Consider the following 19127-nt stretch of genomic DNA (forward strand, 5'->3'; position numbering starts at 1 on the left):
AAGCCTTCCACACAATTTGTCTAGCACTACTACTGCTAGTACTTATGTCGCACTGGAGAAATTGTGCAAATGCTAGGCAACTACGCAAGGTCCTAAGGTAGATGCACCCTCAATGTAAAAGAAGTTACTCAACAACTACTGTAGCATCTATTCACCTGGTGCCTTGAAGCTTTGGTAATCCTCTCAGAGCTCCAAGCATCTGGAGAGGAGACTACACAAAAGCATATGTGGTTCCTACTATTTAATTCATTCCTCTAAAACCTAGAGTTGTAGAGAAATAGCACTCCAACAGGGAGGGAGAGGTAGGTGATTACTGTGTATACACAAAGACAATACACTCAAACTACAGTTACAGGCTAAATATCTCTCTTCTCTGAGAATAGTCTTTGTACATATCCACTTGTGGCAGTTTAATTAGGACTTGTCATGCCACTTTTTTGGGTGTTGTACAGCTTTTTATAAAGCTTTTTTGTAAAGCTCCCAGAAGAAGCATCAGATCTAGATGCTAAGCTGTCAGATGTTGAGTAGTACCGTGAGAGTTTATGAACATCAGGTAGCAGCTCTATAGATTTATGGACAGGAAACATTATGAAATCATGCATCATCACACACTCCCACCACCTTAACTATATGAGAGAAAGCCCCAAGACTCTCAGTGACTGTCACCCTGGACAACATTTATCATGTCTCAATATAATATTTATCAAAGCAGGTTAGGTTATTTATTCTCCCTACACCAATCCACAAAGTCTAGTCATCTTCCTAATTGTTTTCACCCTTTGCACATGAAAACTAAAAGCCCCTTTAACATTCTAGACAAGGAATTCCATTTCCCTGAATGATGATAATCTAATTCAAGTGGAAGTCAGACACCAGTTAAGCATGAGGCAAGGATATAGGTATCACCTTCATCCCTGTGAAATACAGTGAAAGGAAAGTGAACCACTGAAGCCTGATACTTGCTCACTCTTCTTGCAGATGTGATTGTGATTTAAAAAGCTGGCTTTATTGACAGGTGAAATAAAGTCTCCTAATGGCTCAAAGGCTGAGTTGATCAATTTTGATTGGTGGGAATATATATTCATTTTACCATCTTCAGTCACCCCACTACCAAATGGAGGGTGGTATGGTCAATGCCGGGCAGGTGTACCTTGACTGAAGGCAAGAACAAACTGGAAGATTAAATATAGAAAGTTGTCCAAGTTTCTTTATTAATTAACAGAGCACATCAGTAAGATTGTTATTCATTGCAAAGGCTTCTTGCAACTTTTAGAAAGGCATTTTTACTAACATCTTCCTGGACTATAACAGGATCTTTTTTAAACTTCTGAAGAACATCAGGTGAGATTCAGTGAAAGCCCTGTGACGTAGACTGCAATGAGGAATAACTATGGATTAAGATACAGGACAAAATCATCTTCCTGCATTAAGAGGTCTGGGTGATCACTTGAAAACAGAGAGGTTTCTGTCAGACCCCCAGGACAAAAGTGTACTATTGTCTAGATCCTAGGAAAGGCAACTAGTATGACCAGAATCCTGGCTTGTCTGACTGATGGCTAGTGAAATTAGAGGTGAAAAAAGAGGTATGAAGCCCTTTGCTCCAGTCTAACTGGTACCTGTTATAATTTGTCTTGATCTGGAGCAAAATCAAAGGCACTCTTCATTGCTGCTTGATGCAGAAACATCTACTGATGTTATGTGTCATTTCTTCAATAGGTCCACCACAGTCTGTTGTAGAGAATATTTGCTCTGGTCCTACGATCTGCAACTCAGATTGTTTGTAGGCAGATTTCCTTTGCCTACCAAATGGAAGGCCACGTGTTGTACCCAATAAGATAGGCTTCAATCCCACAGGCAATTATTTCCCAGCAGAGCAGACAGAAGTACTTATTTCCCTGTTATAAACCAATGCTGTTGTGCTTGGACAATGCAAGCCTTGCTCAGTGGCAAACTACTTTAGATGGTTCTTAGTTCCAGAACAGTTACAAGGAGCTTGGCTTCCCCTTTATCCATCACAATGCACCACAAGATCCCAACAATGAACCTCCCAGCTCAGATAAAATGCATCACAGATTATAACCACAGAGGGGATTGCCCTCTACTCCTACCGACTAAAGAAGCTAGGCATCCCATGAAGGCATTCCCTGTCTTCAGTAGCCATTCCATCACTGCTGGTACCAGTAAAGCTGCAATGATGGGAGACTTGAAGAAATGTATCAGCCTAAATGTTTCATTGTCACATATGGTAACCTAAAAACAATATATTCATATGAAAGTTTCCAGCTCTAGACATGTACATAAACTACTTTACATTTCTAATACCACAATCATCTCATTAACCTTGCTACCACCAGGACCCTCTATTCCTGGGTCAGAATTCCTGTGAAGACAGCGACATTTCACCCTACAGATGGGTGGAGAAGGGACATTTTGCTTTGCTTTTTAATAGTATAAAAGAGAAATACAAGACTTTCTAACCGATCCCATCTCAGACAACGAAACTAAAAATCATACACTGTACTCTTGCTTTGGCACTAAGATAACAACATCTTGGAAATACCCAAACTGGATAGATAACTTTTACTGACTTATTTCTAAAAACACTTTCATCAGAATTGCTTTTCAGAGCTCTTCAATAGCCCAAATTTCTCAGGATTTGTCTCCAGCTATATCAGCAGCTATTTTTAATTGCACACAAATTTTTGGAAGGCTATACCATTTTTGTTTTTTGTGACTAGGGCTTCTTTGTCCAAATAATGCAAAACACAATGAAACAGACAACCTATCAACAGCTGCTCATTTCTCCAAACAGTGTGCTCATTCACCACACTGCGATGTCATTGCAGTTCCCCCCATCCCATCTTAAGAAAAACATCCAAGACAGTTATCTTTGTTTTAGATTTGTCTATCCAACCCTCAGTACCTTAAAAACAAAACAAACCCTTCTTACCGGAACAACAATTTCACAGATCCATGACTATTCACTGAAATTTCTACAGTGAGAGTGAAGTTACCTGACTAAGTATTCACAGTGTACAGCTGTAAATAGTCAGGGAGTTAGCATGCTCTGGTTCTTATTTTTTTAAATCAGTATTTACAGTAACCGCTTTGCCTTCTATTGTCACGACTTCCCAACACATTAACAAATTAAGTTAAGCACATCCTACTATTTTCCACAAGATAGTCGGCATACATTAACTGTTGTGAAGAAACAGATTTATAAAAGAATTAAAATTAGTTGGATAACAATACATGCCATCTACCCATTCCTCTCCTGCAGAGTCCTTACTGCACGGACTGCTTTAGTACTACATATAGCACACAGCAGCAACAATTAAACTATTTCATTTTTTTGTGTTTAGTACATGGAACAAGCACAGATATGGATTTTTACAGTTTTATATTTTTCCAATATTCAGGGTTCCCTTGTGACCTCCCAAGATTTTAGCAGCATCAGAGAAATCTTAAGCTCTCTTAAGTCTCACCATCTGTTTCAAAAGTGGGAAACCTTTGGAAGAGATCAGGACAAAACTTCCATTTCTCATCTGGATTTTATCACAACCAATTTAACGTTTGGGAGACTCAAGGGAGGAAATATGCAAAAGGCAAGCATGAATGCTTTATGGAGCCACCACCTCAGAGCTTTGGGGGAAAATGCTAGTCCTTGATAAGATCAATGACAATTTAAACTTTCTGCTCATGATTTATGCTGCTGCCAAAACCACTTTCTTGATGCAGTAACAAACAGCCTTATACATAGTTTGCGATATAGTGTTACTTATATTAGCAGGACTGTCTCACACTTGCCTAGATCCTGCACTTAGCTGCATAGTACATACATCTGGTTTTTTAAGACTTGCAAAAGACAATACTTCTACAGAACCCCATTGACTTCAAAGGAGCACTACATGGGCAAAGGAGTCCACCAATACACAGACCAGTGCAGGATCAAGGCTTATGGATTTGCACCTTGCACAGTGAGTCCTCTGGCACTACTGGATTATAAATAAATAAAACTTATTACAATTTAACAATATTCATAAAAACAGGAGTCAGTGTTTAAGAAAATATTGAAGATGGCGATTTATACTCCTTAATCCATAGATTAATTCACAGGCTGCAATCTATGTCCAGGAGCAAACACACATCTCAGCCTTGCATTCTGATACCCATGTGGCTGAGAAGCCACTAGGCAGACTGCCCTTAAATTTTTTTCTCCCCCAAAGAACACAATTAAATTTTAACTATCAAATACCTAGCCTCAGAAACAGACTTTTCCCTTTTTCTGCTGAATATTTAACAAGATACTAGAAGGAATGAAACTGCTGCCATTCATAATTTTATTATTTTTAAATAAGCCTCATTTTCCAAGTCTTACAGAATCAGATGCATGCACTATGTTTCTCTCTGAAGAAAATAGTACTGGGCACATTTTAACAATTTGAACTGCAAGTACAATTTCAATAAAGTATTTTCACAACACTCTGAGTGATTACTTCTTTTGCAAACTATTTAACCATAGTAAATGTTATGTGGAATGGACTGTTGAAAGAGATGTGTAATCTAAATGGCAGATGACTTAAAAGAAAGCATACTTTATCACTGTTTAATAGCTAAATAAAAATGTTATAAGATTGCATATAACCACACACAAAAATAACTACTGCAGTAGTTTTTTGGGGTTTTTTTAGGTGTGTGTAATTATAACTTATTATCACTGGTTGCTGTTCATGTCTACAGAAATAGCATTATATTGGTACACATGATACCTAGATGAAGATAGCCTTAACAAAAAATGTTTTGATAATTAGACTGTTTTGCACATACAAAAACTCACTGATTAAATAAACAAGATAGTTGTTTGGCAAAACATCAATTTATAACAAAAGAAACTAGAACCACCCTTCTATTCTTCAAAAGAATTACTGCATTCAAAACTCACAGTAGAGGAAAATCATTAAGTTCAATATTAAAAAATTAATATACGAAGTTTAATTTACAACAGGAAACCTTGCCGTTCTCAAATGTATATGTCTTTGAAGATACTGCAGATTTAATTGTAAAGGTTAAGAACTCAAATCATGATCATGATATGTTTTATAAATATGTAAGTTTCCACACAAAAGTTGATCAAGTGAACTTGATTTCCTCCAAACAGCTGAAATCAAGCACTTCCTGTTGAATTGCATATTCAGTCTTTTCCAGATCTAAGCAGGTTACATTTGTGATTCTTGCCCCCGCATCCACACACACACCATTTAAATACCAGAGGTTATAAAAGGACTTCATGTAGTCTTACCAGAAGTTAAACAGATTTCAAAATAATGAAAATGTAACTCTAAACTGAAAGCCAGTTATGGTATATTCATTCCTTCTTCCTATTTCATAGCAGTTAGGGCATATTTCTCAGTTTATATCTCTTTTCCTTTTGAGGTAGCTTCCCTAAGTAAATGCAACCCCCAAAGCTTTAAAAATGCTTTTCACATTAAAAATATGTACATATACATCTAAGGTGCTCCTTCAATCAAGCCACAAATTTTCAGACACTCCAGGATCAGTCACTATATACTACTCTGAGTTATGGCAAGGAAAGAACTAAGTAGCTATATGTTTCTGATACTAGACTAAGTCTGTGAATTTCATCAGTCTTGTATATATCAAACAGGTGCACTGCCCAGAACTGTCTATGTCCTATTTATATTACTCACCAAGAGATGCCTACAGTTCCTCAATAACCAGTAACATAAAAATTACCATAAATGCAGTGCATTTATCACTGAATAGTATTGCCCCTCTGTCCTTGGACTTGGAAATCAAATCTAGAGAAAGGCAGATGACAGGATGTAGTTTGTTCATTGTCTTAGAACCCCGCTAGCTGTCAGTGTTCAGCATTTAACAAGTATGCTTTCATTTCTCTATTCCATCTTAATATTCTCCAGAAAGAATCGAAAAAAGATTATGAAAACAATGCATGTTATATGTATACAAGCCACTTCTACCCTCCAATCTAAGTAAGTGTGTGTGCACTCCTCATCTTGAATAGCAGCAAGTAAACGGAGAGGGTAATATATAAGTGAAAACTGCAAAGTGACAGGCTTTCCATGAAAGGGAGAGCAAGGCAGCTCCTATCACAACAGAATGCAGAATTTCCTAATGATATTTTACACTGTAGATGGGGGAGCTGAGAAGTGACAAGCAAAAAAAGGTGCTGACTGCTGAAAGGGCTGCAAGAGAACAGTCGGGTCTTGCAGCATCAGCAGCTGTCTAGTCCCTTTGCACCTCAAAACACAGCTGATCTGTGCATGATCCTACCCAGCAAAACCCACAGAGAAGAGAGTAAAGGGGGGCAAAGGCCCACTGTATGTTTCTGCTAAGTGCAGTAAGATGCAGGGAACAGGCTACACCGGGAGGGTCTTACAACAGCTGTTGCTCAACCCTTTATAAAAGGAAGACTAAGCAGCAAGTATGGTACAAAACCCACCCTATCTGGGACCGACAATGGTGGTGACAGGAATGCCAAGGCACTTGGGGCCGCTTACCCGGACAGCTCCCGAGAGAGAGAGAGAGATTTACATCCGTCCCTTCCTTCCCCCGCTGACCGCCCTCCCTCCACACCCCCAAACTCCGTTACAGCCCCCTGGGTATGTACCTCCACACGCCCCTCACTCGACACCCCCTCTCCCTGTGTGACAGCCCCCAAGTGTTTACATCACAACCCGCCGACACCCTCCATGTCCCTGTGACAGCCCCCAGGGCATTTAACCCCCACCCCCAGGGTATTTAACCCCCACCCCCGACCCTCTATGACAGCCCCCAGAGTATTTAACCCCCACCCCCAGGGTATTTAACCCCCTCCCCCGACCCCCTATGACAGCCCCCAGAGTATTTAACCCCCACCCTATGACAGCCCCCAGGGTATTTAACCCCCTCCCCCTATGACAGCCCCCATCCCCTGTGACAGGCCCCAGGGCATTTCCATCCCCGCCCCCCCTTCCCCTGTGACAGCCCCCGGCTATTTACACCCGTCCTCTCTCTCTCTCCCTCCCCCCTCCCCCGCACGCTCCGCCCTCCCCCCACAGCCCGCCCTGCCCCCCAGGACCCCTCCCAGCGCCCGTCTCCCCTCACTCACCCCTCCGCAGGGCCTCGTCGTGGCTGAGGAAGCCGATGCGGGACTCCTTGGCGCCCATGGTGCGCTCAGTCCATGGCCTCTCCAGGCCGGCCGGGTCGGAGCCCGGGATGCGCCGCTAGCGACACCCGAGCAGGAGGAGGGAGCCGCTCGTCGTCTCCGCCGCCGCCTCCATGCCGAGTCACGTGAGCCGCCTCCTCCCGGGTCACGTGCTGGGGGGAGTGTTGTGGTTCGGAGCGGGGCCGGGAGCCGCCCCCAACCGCCACGGCGCGCTGAAGCTGCGCTGGGGACTCCCCTGGGGGCGGGGCCGGAACGGCCTGTGTCACGTGGCGCAGCTTAGCCCGCCCTGATTGGTAGGCGTCCGGCCGGAGCGGTCTCCCGGTGCTGCGTGGGGAACCGGGAGGGGGAGGGGGACGCGGTGCTCGGGGGGCGGCGCACTGGATAGGGGCCACTGGCCGGGTGGGGGAAGGGGACACATTGGATAGGGGAGGGCCCTCACTGGAAGGGGGTGGGGCATCACTGGCGGCAGCAGCTGCACTGGAGAGGGGCGGGGCCTCCTTGAGGGCGGGGGTCACTGATGTGGGCAGAGGAGGCAGCAGGGGGCGGGGCCCTGCATGGGGTGGGCCTGGTGGCGGGCCCTGTGAAGGGAAGGGGCCTACACGGGCGGTGGGAAGGGGTTGCCAGACACACCTGGTGACCTGAGCTGTGCCCCTGTTGAGGAAGGGGCGTGAATCCCTCACCCCAGTTCTAGGCCCCCCAGCCCGCTGACAAGCCTCAGTGCTGCTTTTCTAGGTAGAGCTCATCATCCCTGCATCAGAGGGGAAGGGGGCTGAAGGAGACAGGTAAGCCGGCCTCGAACAGCTGCTACACAGACCTGGAACGGGGGGGAGGGTCAGAAGCTTAAAGGGGACAAAGAAATTATTGGGAGGAAGATGGGTGGGAATAGACCAATGTGTTCCTACGGAGGCACTTGCCCAATCCAGCTGTCCCTAATTCCTGTGGGTACCTGAAACCGTCCTCACCCGCACAGGGCAGTCCTAGTGAGTTCAAATGTGGGAAGGTCACGTGCTATGTTATAACTTCTTTTTAAACAGCTTTGCACACATTTGACAAAAACGGATCATTTTGCGCAGGGCAGAGAAAGGTACAAATTAAGAAGTTCCTCAGACTGAAACTCCAGACTCTCACACTCCCCCAGCTCAGGAGGAAAATTGGATACTTGTCTAAACTTTGTGGTTTATGTCCATGTATATAATGCACATTACTTTTATGTGCTTTTTCAATGAAATGTATCCAGTTTGCTGCTGCTGCCCCAGGGCAAGAGCAAAATTCTGTTCCTTTATAAAGCAGTGCATTTAAATTGCATGAGGCAGAAAAAGTTATATATATATATTTTAGAACTCACTCCTTTTTTCTAAAGCTATAGAATGGACATTTCTAAGATAAGAAAAGTATATATATATTTTTTTAATCTATCCATGTAAGATAAGATAACATTTGAAAGCATTAGGTGTAGACACCTACACACACTGGGTCACTCCCAACTAGAAACTGTAGAAAACTTTCATTTCTGTGGCCAGTACATCCCAAGAATGGTTCATGTAAGACACACAGTCTGCGGGAAAATCTGAGATCCTGCCCACTCTCAAGGTTTCAGAACCTGGGCTCCAGCCCTACCTGCCATCTCTACACTGCTATTTTTAGCCCCATGAGCCTGAGTCAATTGACTCTGGTTCTGAGATTCGATGCCACAGCATCTTTGGCAAAAACACAGCAAACAAAGCTATCTGTATCCTTCAGTCTGGAAGGCATTTTGACAAAACTCGAGGAGGGGGATTGTTATTTGTATAACTGTTGCACATACCGGCCCCAAGTAAGGATTAGGATCCTGTTGAACTAGGCATTGGACAGGCATAGAACAATTCTCCCCCCCCCCCCCGAGCTCACAATCTAAGGTAAGAGCAGATGCACCAGTGAATATAACACTAGGAAGAAGCAGGGGGTGGGGGAGGAAGGAAGAGCAAGAACATGTGTTAACATAGGCCAGCTATGTCCACAGCTAGATCATTTCATCATATCTTACTTAAAACATTAATGAGGTACATAGGTCAAGTCACTATCTGCCAATCTAATGTTAGAATAGTCAGTGGGGTGGGGGAGGAGGGAATAAGATGATTTCCTCAAAGAAAATATGACCAAAACTCCACATGCAAATAGTAGCCTCCTGCAGCACATTCCATATTCTCCAGGAAACAAGTGGTTTTGCAGGAAAAAAAAAAAAAAAAAAATCAGAGGATGAAATCCACCACAGTACTACATGTGACTAGGGCCAGGAAATAAAAGAGCCTCTTACCAGCATTACTATGCGTCACACCTTCATTACATAAACACTGCCCCTGTGCTGTTTGCAACCTTAATATTGCAGCATTGTTCTGGTACAGGAAAAAGCAGAAATGGATACAGACTTCTGCATTTAATATATACTGAAAGAAATGCAAGTAAAGAAAAGTGCATTAATGGTGGGAAAATAGAATTCAGTTTTAATAAACTAATTTATTAGTAAATAAGGAAATATTTTAAAAATGGGTATTTCTCAGTAGTCTTTGTTTTGAAAATATTTTCTATTAAAATATTCAGCGCTGAATTATGTACTTTTTAACCACTCCCCATGTTAAAAACATTGTTAACAAATTAGGTGCTCATAATAAAGAGCATGGTCTCCAAAAAAAATGCTAGTGCATCCTTCCAGGTGCTGCTTTTCCTATTAGTAAAATCCTCCATTTTTAATCGTTTTAAATTTGTGCATTAGTTCAGGGTTCAGATTTTAACTTAACTTCACTTTAAAGCAACTCATTTGTGCTCTTCAAATTTGCCCTGGGTTGGTTTGTAGCCTTCACTTTGTGGGTTCATTGCAGGCTTAGAGATAAGCAAAGTGGTGTATATTTGTCCAGTTGGTGCATGGACACAGTTTCCATTAATAATAGGAGTTAAATGAGTTAAGCTACCTGCAGTCTTAGTTGTTTTAACATTAGTGGTTGGTCTGCCACTAAGTAAAGCTGCCTCTGCCACACCTAAAGAAAATAACAGAAGACACCTCCCAAATTTGAAGCTCTTACTCACAGTCTTCACTCATGAGTGTAAGGGTTACACAATCAGGCCTAAGGGACTTACTAACATGGAAGATAGCAATAATTATTCTTTCCTTACAGACTTTGCAAATTTGTCCCTGTTCCAAAAGAAGGAAGGAGCAACAATTAGTGTAACCCCCAAAGCAAGAGTAACTTGTAATGTTAAGTAATGTGTTAAGCAAGTATGTGAAATCTACATAACTTGCTATTTTGTAGCAACCTGTGTCATTATGCTGTGTATGCAGAAATGCTCAGCAGTGTGATAAAATTAATCAGGCTGCTGGAGTGAACTCTGTGGGAACAGATGAACTTGGCAAAGCTGTTGCCAAAACAATTCTCTTTGCTTTTTCCCCTTAGTCACAGCAGATCTGAATCCAAAAGTATGTCATTCATAAAGTGAAACACACAGTAATTTATCAACATAATTGAAATTGATGGGAATATAGATCTCCCCTGTCAATGTTGTCTCTGTATAAAAGAATAGCATTAACTCTTGAGAATAAATTCTTTGATGTAAAAAAATGTTTAATAAAAGCTGTTCTCTATCTTGCATACAAAAATAGAGTCATTGGCAACAGCACTGAAGGATTTCTAGATAGTAAGATTCACAGCCCAAAAAAGAGGAAATGGTATGAAGAGAGGAAGTACTGGTAACTAAAAAAAATAAGATTAAAAAGACAGATTTAGTACAAAAGTGACTGAAATGTTGACCCAATCAAGAGTTGAGCTGCAACTCCACACTGCTTCCATGGTGAACATCATGAACATCACTTGGCCCTGTGAATTTTGAAGGCCTTCATTTGGCAGAACACCTGTAATGCTGTCTGACACACACTACCTCACTAATGAGCCTAAGTATTGTTCTCTAGGGGTCAGCACTGCTATAGATCACTTCTTCGAAGCCCATACAATCCACCATGATCTGAGCTGATCAAAAAGAGGATGAAAGGTGGTGGCAGCTTTGTCCACTGTCTAGACTGAGACACCCAGCTCTCTGCAGATGAACAACTGAAGATGGATCTGGTTGCACATATTCAGATGGTGTCAGTCTGGTGCAGAGTTAAACAAGTGCACTAGAAGAGACACTCCATAGCCCTCTACCATCTCACTTTAAATGGAGTGTGTATCAGGGTTCTGATGTTGTCACAAAGTCTGTCTACATCAGAACTTCTGTAACTGTAGCCTAACAATAAATAGTGATAGTGGGGATTTTCAAAGGTAGTTAAGAGTTAAGTACCTAATTCTCATTTAAAAAAAAAAATCAGTGGAACTTAAGCATCTAACTAGGCTCTTTAAAAAAGCCCAGCTATTGTCTTTTACTTATGTCAAAGCAGAAATATTTTTTTAAAGATTTCCCTTAATTATTTTCAAAATAGTAGAACTGGGCATCTTATTTAACTAAATAGGTGTAGTCAACACCATCACGCAATTTTGGCATGCACTTCTAGTCCTTTCCCCACCTCTAATCATTCAGTTACAGTGCTTGCCATAAAAGGCCAAAGCTTTTTATTTATTAAATCAGGTTTTAGTTGACAAACATTGAAGCAGCAAAGCCTACCACTCCCGCAATACAGGCATGTATCAATCACTATGATCTGACCACGAGGCAGACCTTCCTGTCCAATACTATCTCACATCACAGATTGCAGGAAAGGAGTCAAACTACGGGTTATATACTTACACATCGGTATTATGTATACTACACATGCTCACTCTCAGCAGTGAACTCTCTAGCCAAGAGTTACTCACTTAACCACAGGAGATTGCACAATCCCCTATACAGAAAATACTAAATGCCAGAAAACAAAGTAGCATCCCAGTATTTTAGTGTGTCACACTAATGATGATTGGGCCTTTAACTGGAAGTTTTCAAAGTGTTTTACAAAGGTGCTATAGGTCAAGTAATATCTCTATTTTACAAATTGAGAAACAAAGGCACGAGGTTTAAGTGACTCATCCATGGTCAAAGACTCGATGGCAAACTTTGGAATGTAGCTAATGAGTTCTGACTCCTTCGCCACCTGCACTAACTCCTCGATGATGCTTCCTTTCCAATAAACAAACATAGCAATAAGCCACAATAGGATGTGTATTGCCAGACTATCGTTTGTACAAGTTGTATATGTCAGCTGAACATCATCAGCCACCCAAGGGTGGCAGTGACTTACTAATGCACAATGTGACGTTGCTATTGGATGATAGCCCCTTTGGTTTATATTTTTTTTAATTTTAACCATTTCTGTGGGTATCAATTGGACAATGTATCCTCTACACTATGAAAAATAGTTCCTAGGGGGAGGACAAGAGAAAATAGTAAGGACTGAGTTATACACATATTGACTACAATTTTGAATATTGGTATGTTTATATATATAATATTTATCTTAATGATTCTTGACCCACACCCTCCCATTCCCTAGAAGCCCTGCTCCCCTTCAGTAGCTGTTTGTGGCCCAACAGCCCCTTTCCATTCAATTTATCAAAAACTAGATCTGGAATATTGAACAGAGCCCAGTTTAGTTCTTAATAAAATACGAGTTCAAAATAGCTGGAGGTGGCCCATTACTGCAGCTTGAAAAGGAGTAATTTAAAACTGCCGCAGCTATTTGAAGACCATAATGGTCAAGTATCAGTACAGGACTCTCCCCTCTTGCTCCTCCTCCTCTCATCCCCTCCCCAGCTGCGTCCCTCCTCCATCTACTTCCTTCACTCCAGACACTTTGTTTGCTTTATCTTCTCATTCATTTTTTTACCTACATATTTAACTAACATCCTCATGGTTGATGATTGCTTTTAATGATAAGGTACCATGAATGAAAATCCAGAATAACTCCATTGCAGTTAAGGGAGATATACTCTAGCATAAATCTGAATTAACTCCATTGATTTTGATGGAATTACTCCAGATTGATAGTGGTGTACTTGACCTTTATGATTAGTATTAGAGAACTACTAAAAGGATAAAAATACCTGAGTTTACTTTTCAATTAAACAGATTTAAACTCCAACCATAATAATGGAGCATTGATTTCCCCAATGTGAGAGAATTTGTAATGTTCCAGACAAATATTTTCAATAAATCCTGAAATAAATATATGTATTCAGGGTTATAAAGTTGTTAATCAGAATTAAGTACTAATTTGGATTATAAATGTTTTGCAACCTGAATGCTAAATGAGTATCGACAAAAGAAAGTTGGGGAAAGGGGAAAAATTAATACAAATACATGCACAGTAGCTAATTTGTTTGGTGATAAATAGATAACCATATTTACAGTTGTTGAGAGCAAAAATTTATTCCCTCCTGATCTGCTCAGTCAAGTGGGATATAGCATATATTGTTTGTTCTACATAAACACAAAAGCATGTGTTGAAAAAGCAACTGTTTCAAAAGATTGAATGGCAGAGTTAGCTAATTCATTACCCTTCCATTAGTGCAGTGCTTCTTTCCAAACCCAATAAGATAACAAATGAAAAATTAATTTGATAGTTTTTAACCTTGAGGCTAGTGGACAAAATGCACTGGTTAGTTAATTCCTATGACAAAGTCCGCACACTTCATCACAACTGAAGTCCACACCACAGCAGTACTCTGACATGGATATTCCATGTCTAGACATTGGAGCCTTGGCAGGGAAATTCAGATAGAGACTGTCTGATTCTAGCAAAGATTTTACTATTAACTTTAACTCTAGTAAGTTAAAGCTTAAAAAAACCACCTTTGAATAGACCTCTTTTTCCTGTAGACAAATATTGAATAAGCGATGCCTGTCATATGCTATAAACAGTACAAATGCACCTTTTATCATATGCACCAGCATATTGTGAAAGATCATAAAAGCACTTAATATATTATTTAAGCCTATATAATTTTCAATTCTTCAAAACCATCAATTAAGCTACATATCACAACTGCAATAATTAGCAACAATTTTCCAAATCCCCATATGTCTAACAAGGGATTGTATTTAGCATTTTCAGGCTGGTAGGAGGGAATCAGAATATTGCAGAAATTAAATGGCACAGAATGCTTGTTCCTTCTGCCTATCTCAACAAAGTCTACACTACACTACACCCACACCAGTATGAATATAAGATTAGAGTAAAATTGATCTAATAAAAATATGGTTTGCCTATTTTTAAGTGAAAACAGGGTGTTCAGAGTTCCACGACACTGAAAAAAGCAGTGCCTGCCTCACTCTGAAATCCAACCAAAAGAAGAACTCTGTATAGCTCCAAAGCTTTTCTCTTTCAGCAACAGAAGTTGGTCCAATAAAAGATATTACCTCACCCACCTTGTCTCTTCAATTTGAAATAGAGAGACACTACCAGTAGGTGGAGGGCCAGAGGAAAGTTCCTTTTGTTACTGAGTTAAATTTATGGACTTTACAGGCAAGTAAATTTTAAGCTGGAATTTAAGTGGGGAGTGTTGCCTGGTGCATTGGAATAGGGAAAGTATTCTAGGCATAGGGGACAACATGAAACAAGGCACAAACAGTAGTAGGAGAACTATTAGGACATGGTAAGGTGGGATTTTTTACAGCAAAGAGGGAGCAATAACTAGTAAAGGGCAGATACTTGCATGTTGGTAAGAGACTGATTATGACATGGGTCAATATTACTAAAGGTTATACCCTTCTCACATGTCAGGGTCAAAAGCCTCTGATACCCAGAGTGACTGTTACAATAAGAAACCTTCTGGATCTCAAATTCAGCTATGAAGAACAAGGGAATAGGACCCAGCAATAGGAATCTCCTCTTAAAAACTATTAAACATTTGGAAGAAATACACAAAAATAAGGATTTTAAAAAGAGAAGCCCATGCAGGCACCAAAAGGAGCAAAACAATGAGAAAAATGGGATAGTGGGCTGCTAACATGCAAAACTCACTTCAGTGGAGTTGCACCCACATCCATCAAGGCTGAATTTGTCTGCAGGCCTTCAAAACTTAAAGACGTCAAAACTGCCATGATTTCATAGTCACATAAGACACATGAGTAGTGTGGGTTTGATATAAAGGGACACCATCAGATAGGTGAGTTTCAAAATTTAAAAAAAAAAAAAACCCTGATCTTAACAGAAACGTTATGATTTTGTAATTTGTTAGGTTTTAAATATCTTTCTCTGCAGTGCTAGCAACTCTCACTGCATCACTGTGTTAATAAAAATCTGAAAATTAAGTTGACTAGCACATAATAATAATAATTCGCTTGTCTATCTTTGTAGCCCAAAATAAAAGCAGTAAAGTAAACCAGCAGCACAAGTGGTGAAAAGTAAATTAGATTTTTGACATTCTTTCAGTTTTCAAAATATGAAGTGCTGCTAATGACATGGGGAAGAACATTTGCTTTTTAAGAATATGAAGCCACATCATATTTGCTTTAACCTATAAAAGCCAGTAATCCCACGGACTTCAGAGTGGCTAACTTTTGCTAGTAAAGTGAGCAGGGTTTGGGTCCATGTTTTTCAATTTGATTTCGTCCTTTTAATTTTGAAAAGGAGATAAATCTAAATCCTGTACCATGGAATCCTTATCTGACAAAAGATATTTGAGGTTAAGAAAAGTATAAATCTGCAAAATCAGCATTTCAGTCAGTAAAAAGCCAAGTAAGGCAGATTTGCTAGAAGAGAAGCAGTTTCATTTTTCAACAATTGTAGGCATCACTTTGTGCAATTTATATTACTCTGTGATATAACATTAACTGAAGAGCAAATTATACTGTTAACAAATACCTAATTCACTTCAGACATTTTCATAAGCCACAACAACAGGAATATGTTAACATGCCAGCAACAATGCGTATTTCAGCGTGTAAGCAGAGAAGGACAATAAAAAAGGCCATTTACCTGTTCTCTCCCCACTAGTCTGGAAGTTGCAGGCTGCTCAGAGGATGCGGATAACCTATTTTCTAGTTCCCCAGGACTCCATGCAGCTTAGAAAATAGCTGTATTGCATTTACAAGAAGCATTAATGAAAGGACTGGCATCTGGTTGGAAGCACTAAGGAACAGAGGCACATTTGTGCAGAAATAGGAAGCATAAAAATACTGTAGGATAGTCCGATAAAGGAGCACAAAGAGGGATGCTATCATTGACAAGGAGGGGTCAGGCCTATGAGGAGCCGTAGTGATGCCTCTGGGTCAGTTGTTGATAGTAAGGATGGAACCTGGGACTTGCAGATCTAAAAGCGGGAGCTTCTACTGCAGTGGTTCTCAAACTTTTTGTATTGGTGACCCCTTTCACACAGCGAGCTGCTGAGTGTGACCTCCTCCCCTATGGGCTCCCCACTCCCCTTTCGCCCGTGGCCTCTGCAGTGTGCCATCTTCACTCCTAACCCCTGCACGCGCGCACACACACACACACACCCCTGTGCCCACCTGGGGAAACAGACGTGCATGCACAGAGGCTGGTATTGCTCTCGCTCTCCCCTTGAACACCGCTCCTCCATGCACCCCGAGGGGGACGTCGGGGAATGAGAAGCAACACCAAGGCTTCCTGCATCCACATCACTTTCCCCACCTGGGCTGCGTAAGGGGAAGGCAGAGAGCAGCAGCTCCTGATGCTCGCCTCACAGCACAGCCCAAGTGGGGACAGTGACCTGGATGCAGGGAGCCCTGGTGTTGCTTCTCGCTCCTCCCAGAAACGTTGCAGGGGGTGAGAAGTATCTGTGTGTAATCGCTCGACCCACTCCCCTCCTTGTTCCTCCACCAGGAGACAGCTGGGAGGCTCACCTGGCTGGAGTGGGGGCTCACAGCCCCAGGCTTGGCCAGGGCTCACAGCTTGTGACCCCCACAGAACCATGTCGCGAATCCCAGTTTGAGAACCAATGTTCTATTGCCTGCTCTTAAAGACCCAGCTCTGTTACCTCAAAAGATTAGACAGGCTCATGAACCCCTATATAGCCGTATCGCTAGAGGGAGACAAAACTTTACACGGAGTAAATATAAAGATTTAAGAAGGGGAGATATTTGGAAGAGCAGCGGGACAGAGGAGGGTCGTGATGTGAAGAAAATCTATTACTTTATAGACTCCCTCTTGGCACTCACATACTAAGCTCATGGAGCACAGAAGGATAAATAGTCCCTTCATGTACCAAGGAAGATTTAGCTAACTGTGTCCCCACTAGCAAGATACTATCCAAGCCTAGAATAACTTCCCATGTCTCTTCGGTCAGATTTGAGAGAGAAAAAGGCAGGCAGCCTGAATAGGAATTCTCAAAGGACAGTGAGGAAGTGTGGGGAGAGGCGAAGTGTAGACAGTTGCTCATTGAAACACACAGGGGCATGACTATCATCTATAGTTTGAAGGTATTCACACTGGGCTCTTGGTGGGCCCTGGCTGCAGAGAAATTGTCCCCATTCTGCTTCCTTAACCCCAATTAATAAAAAACGAATAACTGCAGTCAGGGTTTGTGTATACACACATTCTCTCTCTCCCCAATCTTCATTGGCTAGAATGGAAGCGGCACAAAAGGATCTGAGGGCAGAATTTGGTCATTAATCACCTAATGCATAGATTTAAAAAAAAAAAAAAAAAAAGGGGGGGGGGGGGGCAGAAAAAAGCTTCGACGTGACAAAATGTCTGAAGTGCAAGAGACAAAGAAAGAGTGACCTTGAGTTAAAATTATGCTGTACTATATCTAGGCAATGCCAGTCTAGTTTATACGTTGAATAAACACCACCTGCAGTCTCAGCTGACTGCCAAGTGTAAGGTCAAATACGCTGCAACTACAGTGTATAACTCAAATTATCTATCAGGATGTAAATATTGCATCAGATACTCATGTATGCTACATGCAACAATGCATTAAATCATGTCATGGCACATATGCTAAGTAATTGCAAACCTACAAGCTGATATTTTGTATTTACTATTTTTTATTTTTGACAAGAAACTTACACAAATCTTTGCTTTTTTGGAAATCTGCCTAATCTTGCACTAAAAGAGCTGCCCTGCTGAAAAGATTAATTAATGTTTGCATCGCATTTTGAAAGCATAGAGTACTAAAAATTATTATAACTGAAGAGCTGCCAAGGGAAATGGAGGATATTTCCCTTGGGTATACTGTCACATCACAATGTGTTTGACGAAGGGGAAAGGGAGCGTGAGCCTCTGCTGTGGGAAAAATTAAATCTATAATCTATTTTTCCTCCCAAATTTTTACATCTACTTACAATATTGTTTCAAAAAATGCCTGGCATTAAGTAGGTGACATAATCTGACCGATTTCTACAGGTGCCAAAGACACATAATAGCGAGGGGATAGAGTGAAGATACCTCCAGATAAGCATGTTCCTTCAACTGAATGTTTTGATAGAATATTTTGTGACTGAATGCATCTTAAAAAAGGGAAGAATTGAATGATAAAGGCCGAACTGTTTCAACATAGGTTTGCTAAAATAGCCACCTACATGCCGTATTTACGCACCTCCACACACAGGCTAGCTTGCAGATTCTGGGAAGCCACATGCTGCCATGGGATGTTAAGTTAATAGAACCTGCCAGGGGCTCAGTACCTCTGAAAGCCAGACTACTTAAATGCAGATTTAGATGCCTGCCTGTAGGCATCCATATTGCAACATTTTGGCCACAAAATATTATTGATTCACTTACTGTAGTGATGTTTCAGGAAAGACAAACTGAGATGAGAGCACTGTAGGTTACATGAGAAGGCTCCCAGGCATGCAGGAATAATTGCATCACAGCTGGCATAAATACTCTAACCGTACAAAGGGACAGAACAATTATATTTATCGGGCTAGTCAGTGTGGTGGGGCTTTGATAATTTTTCCCTAGCAAAAGTAATTTAAAGTAGTTTATTCCCAGAGTCACTTCTAAAAACTCCTTTCACCTCCCCCCGCCCAGCCTTTCCAA

At 41.3% G+C, this 19127-nt stretch overlaps 1 protein-coding gene across 4 annotated transcripts in view; it reads right to left on the reverse strand.

The window, feature by feature from the left end:
* Positions 1-7322, reverse strand: part of USP32 (ubiquitin specific peptidase 32) — a 126120-nt gene extending 118798 nt beyond the window's left edge. For all 4 annotated transcript variants that reach the window (XM_067538131.1, XM_067538130.1, XM_067538128.1 and 1 more), the window contains exon 1: positions 7130-7322. In XM_067538131.1, the coding sequence (XP_067394232.1) occupies positions 7130-7187 (58 nt within the window). In that variant the 5' untranslated portion in view covers positions 7188-7322. The remainder of the gene's footprint in view (positions 1-7129) is intronic.
* Between the last annotated feature and the right edge of the window lie 11805 nt (positions 7323-19127).

The sequence above is a fragment of the Emydura macquarii genome, unplaced genomic scaffold, assembly GCF_026122565.2.
Source record: "Emydura macquarii macquarii isolate MOO-44397 ecotype Brisbane River unplaced genomic scaffold, CSIRO-AGI_Emac_v2 contig_450, whole genome shotgun sequence".
Taxonomy (NCBI): Eukaryota; Metazoa; Chordata; order Testudines; family Chelidae; genus Emydura; species Emydura macquarii.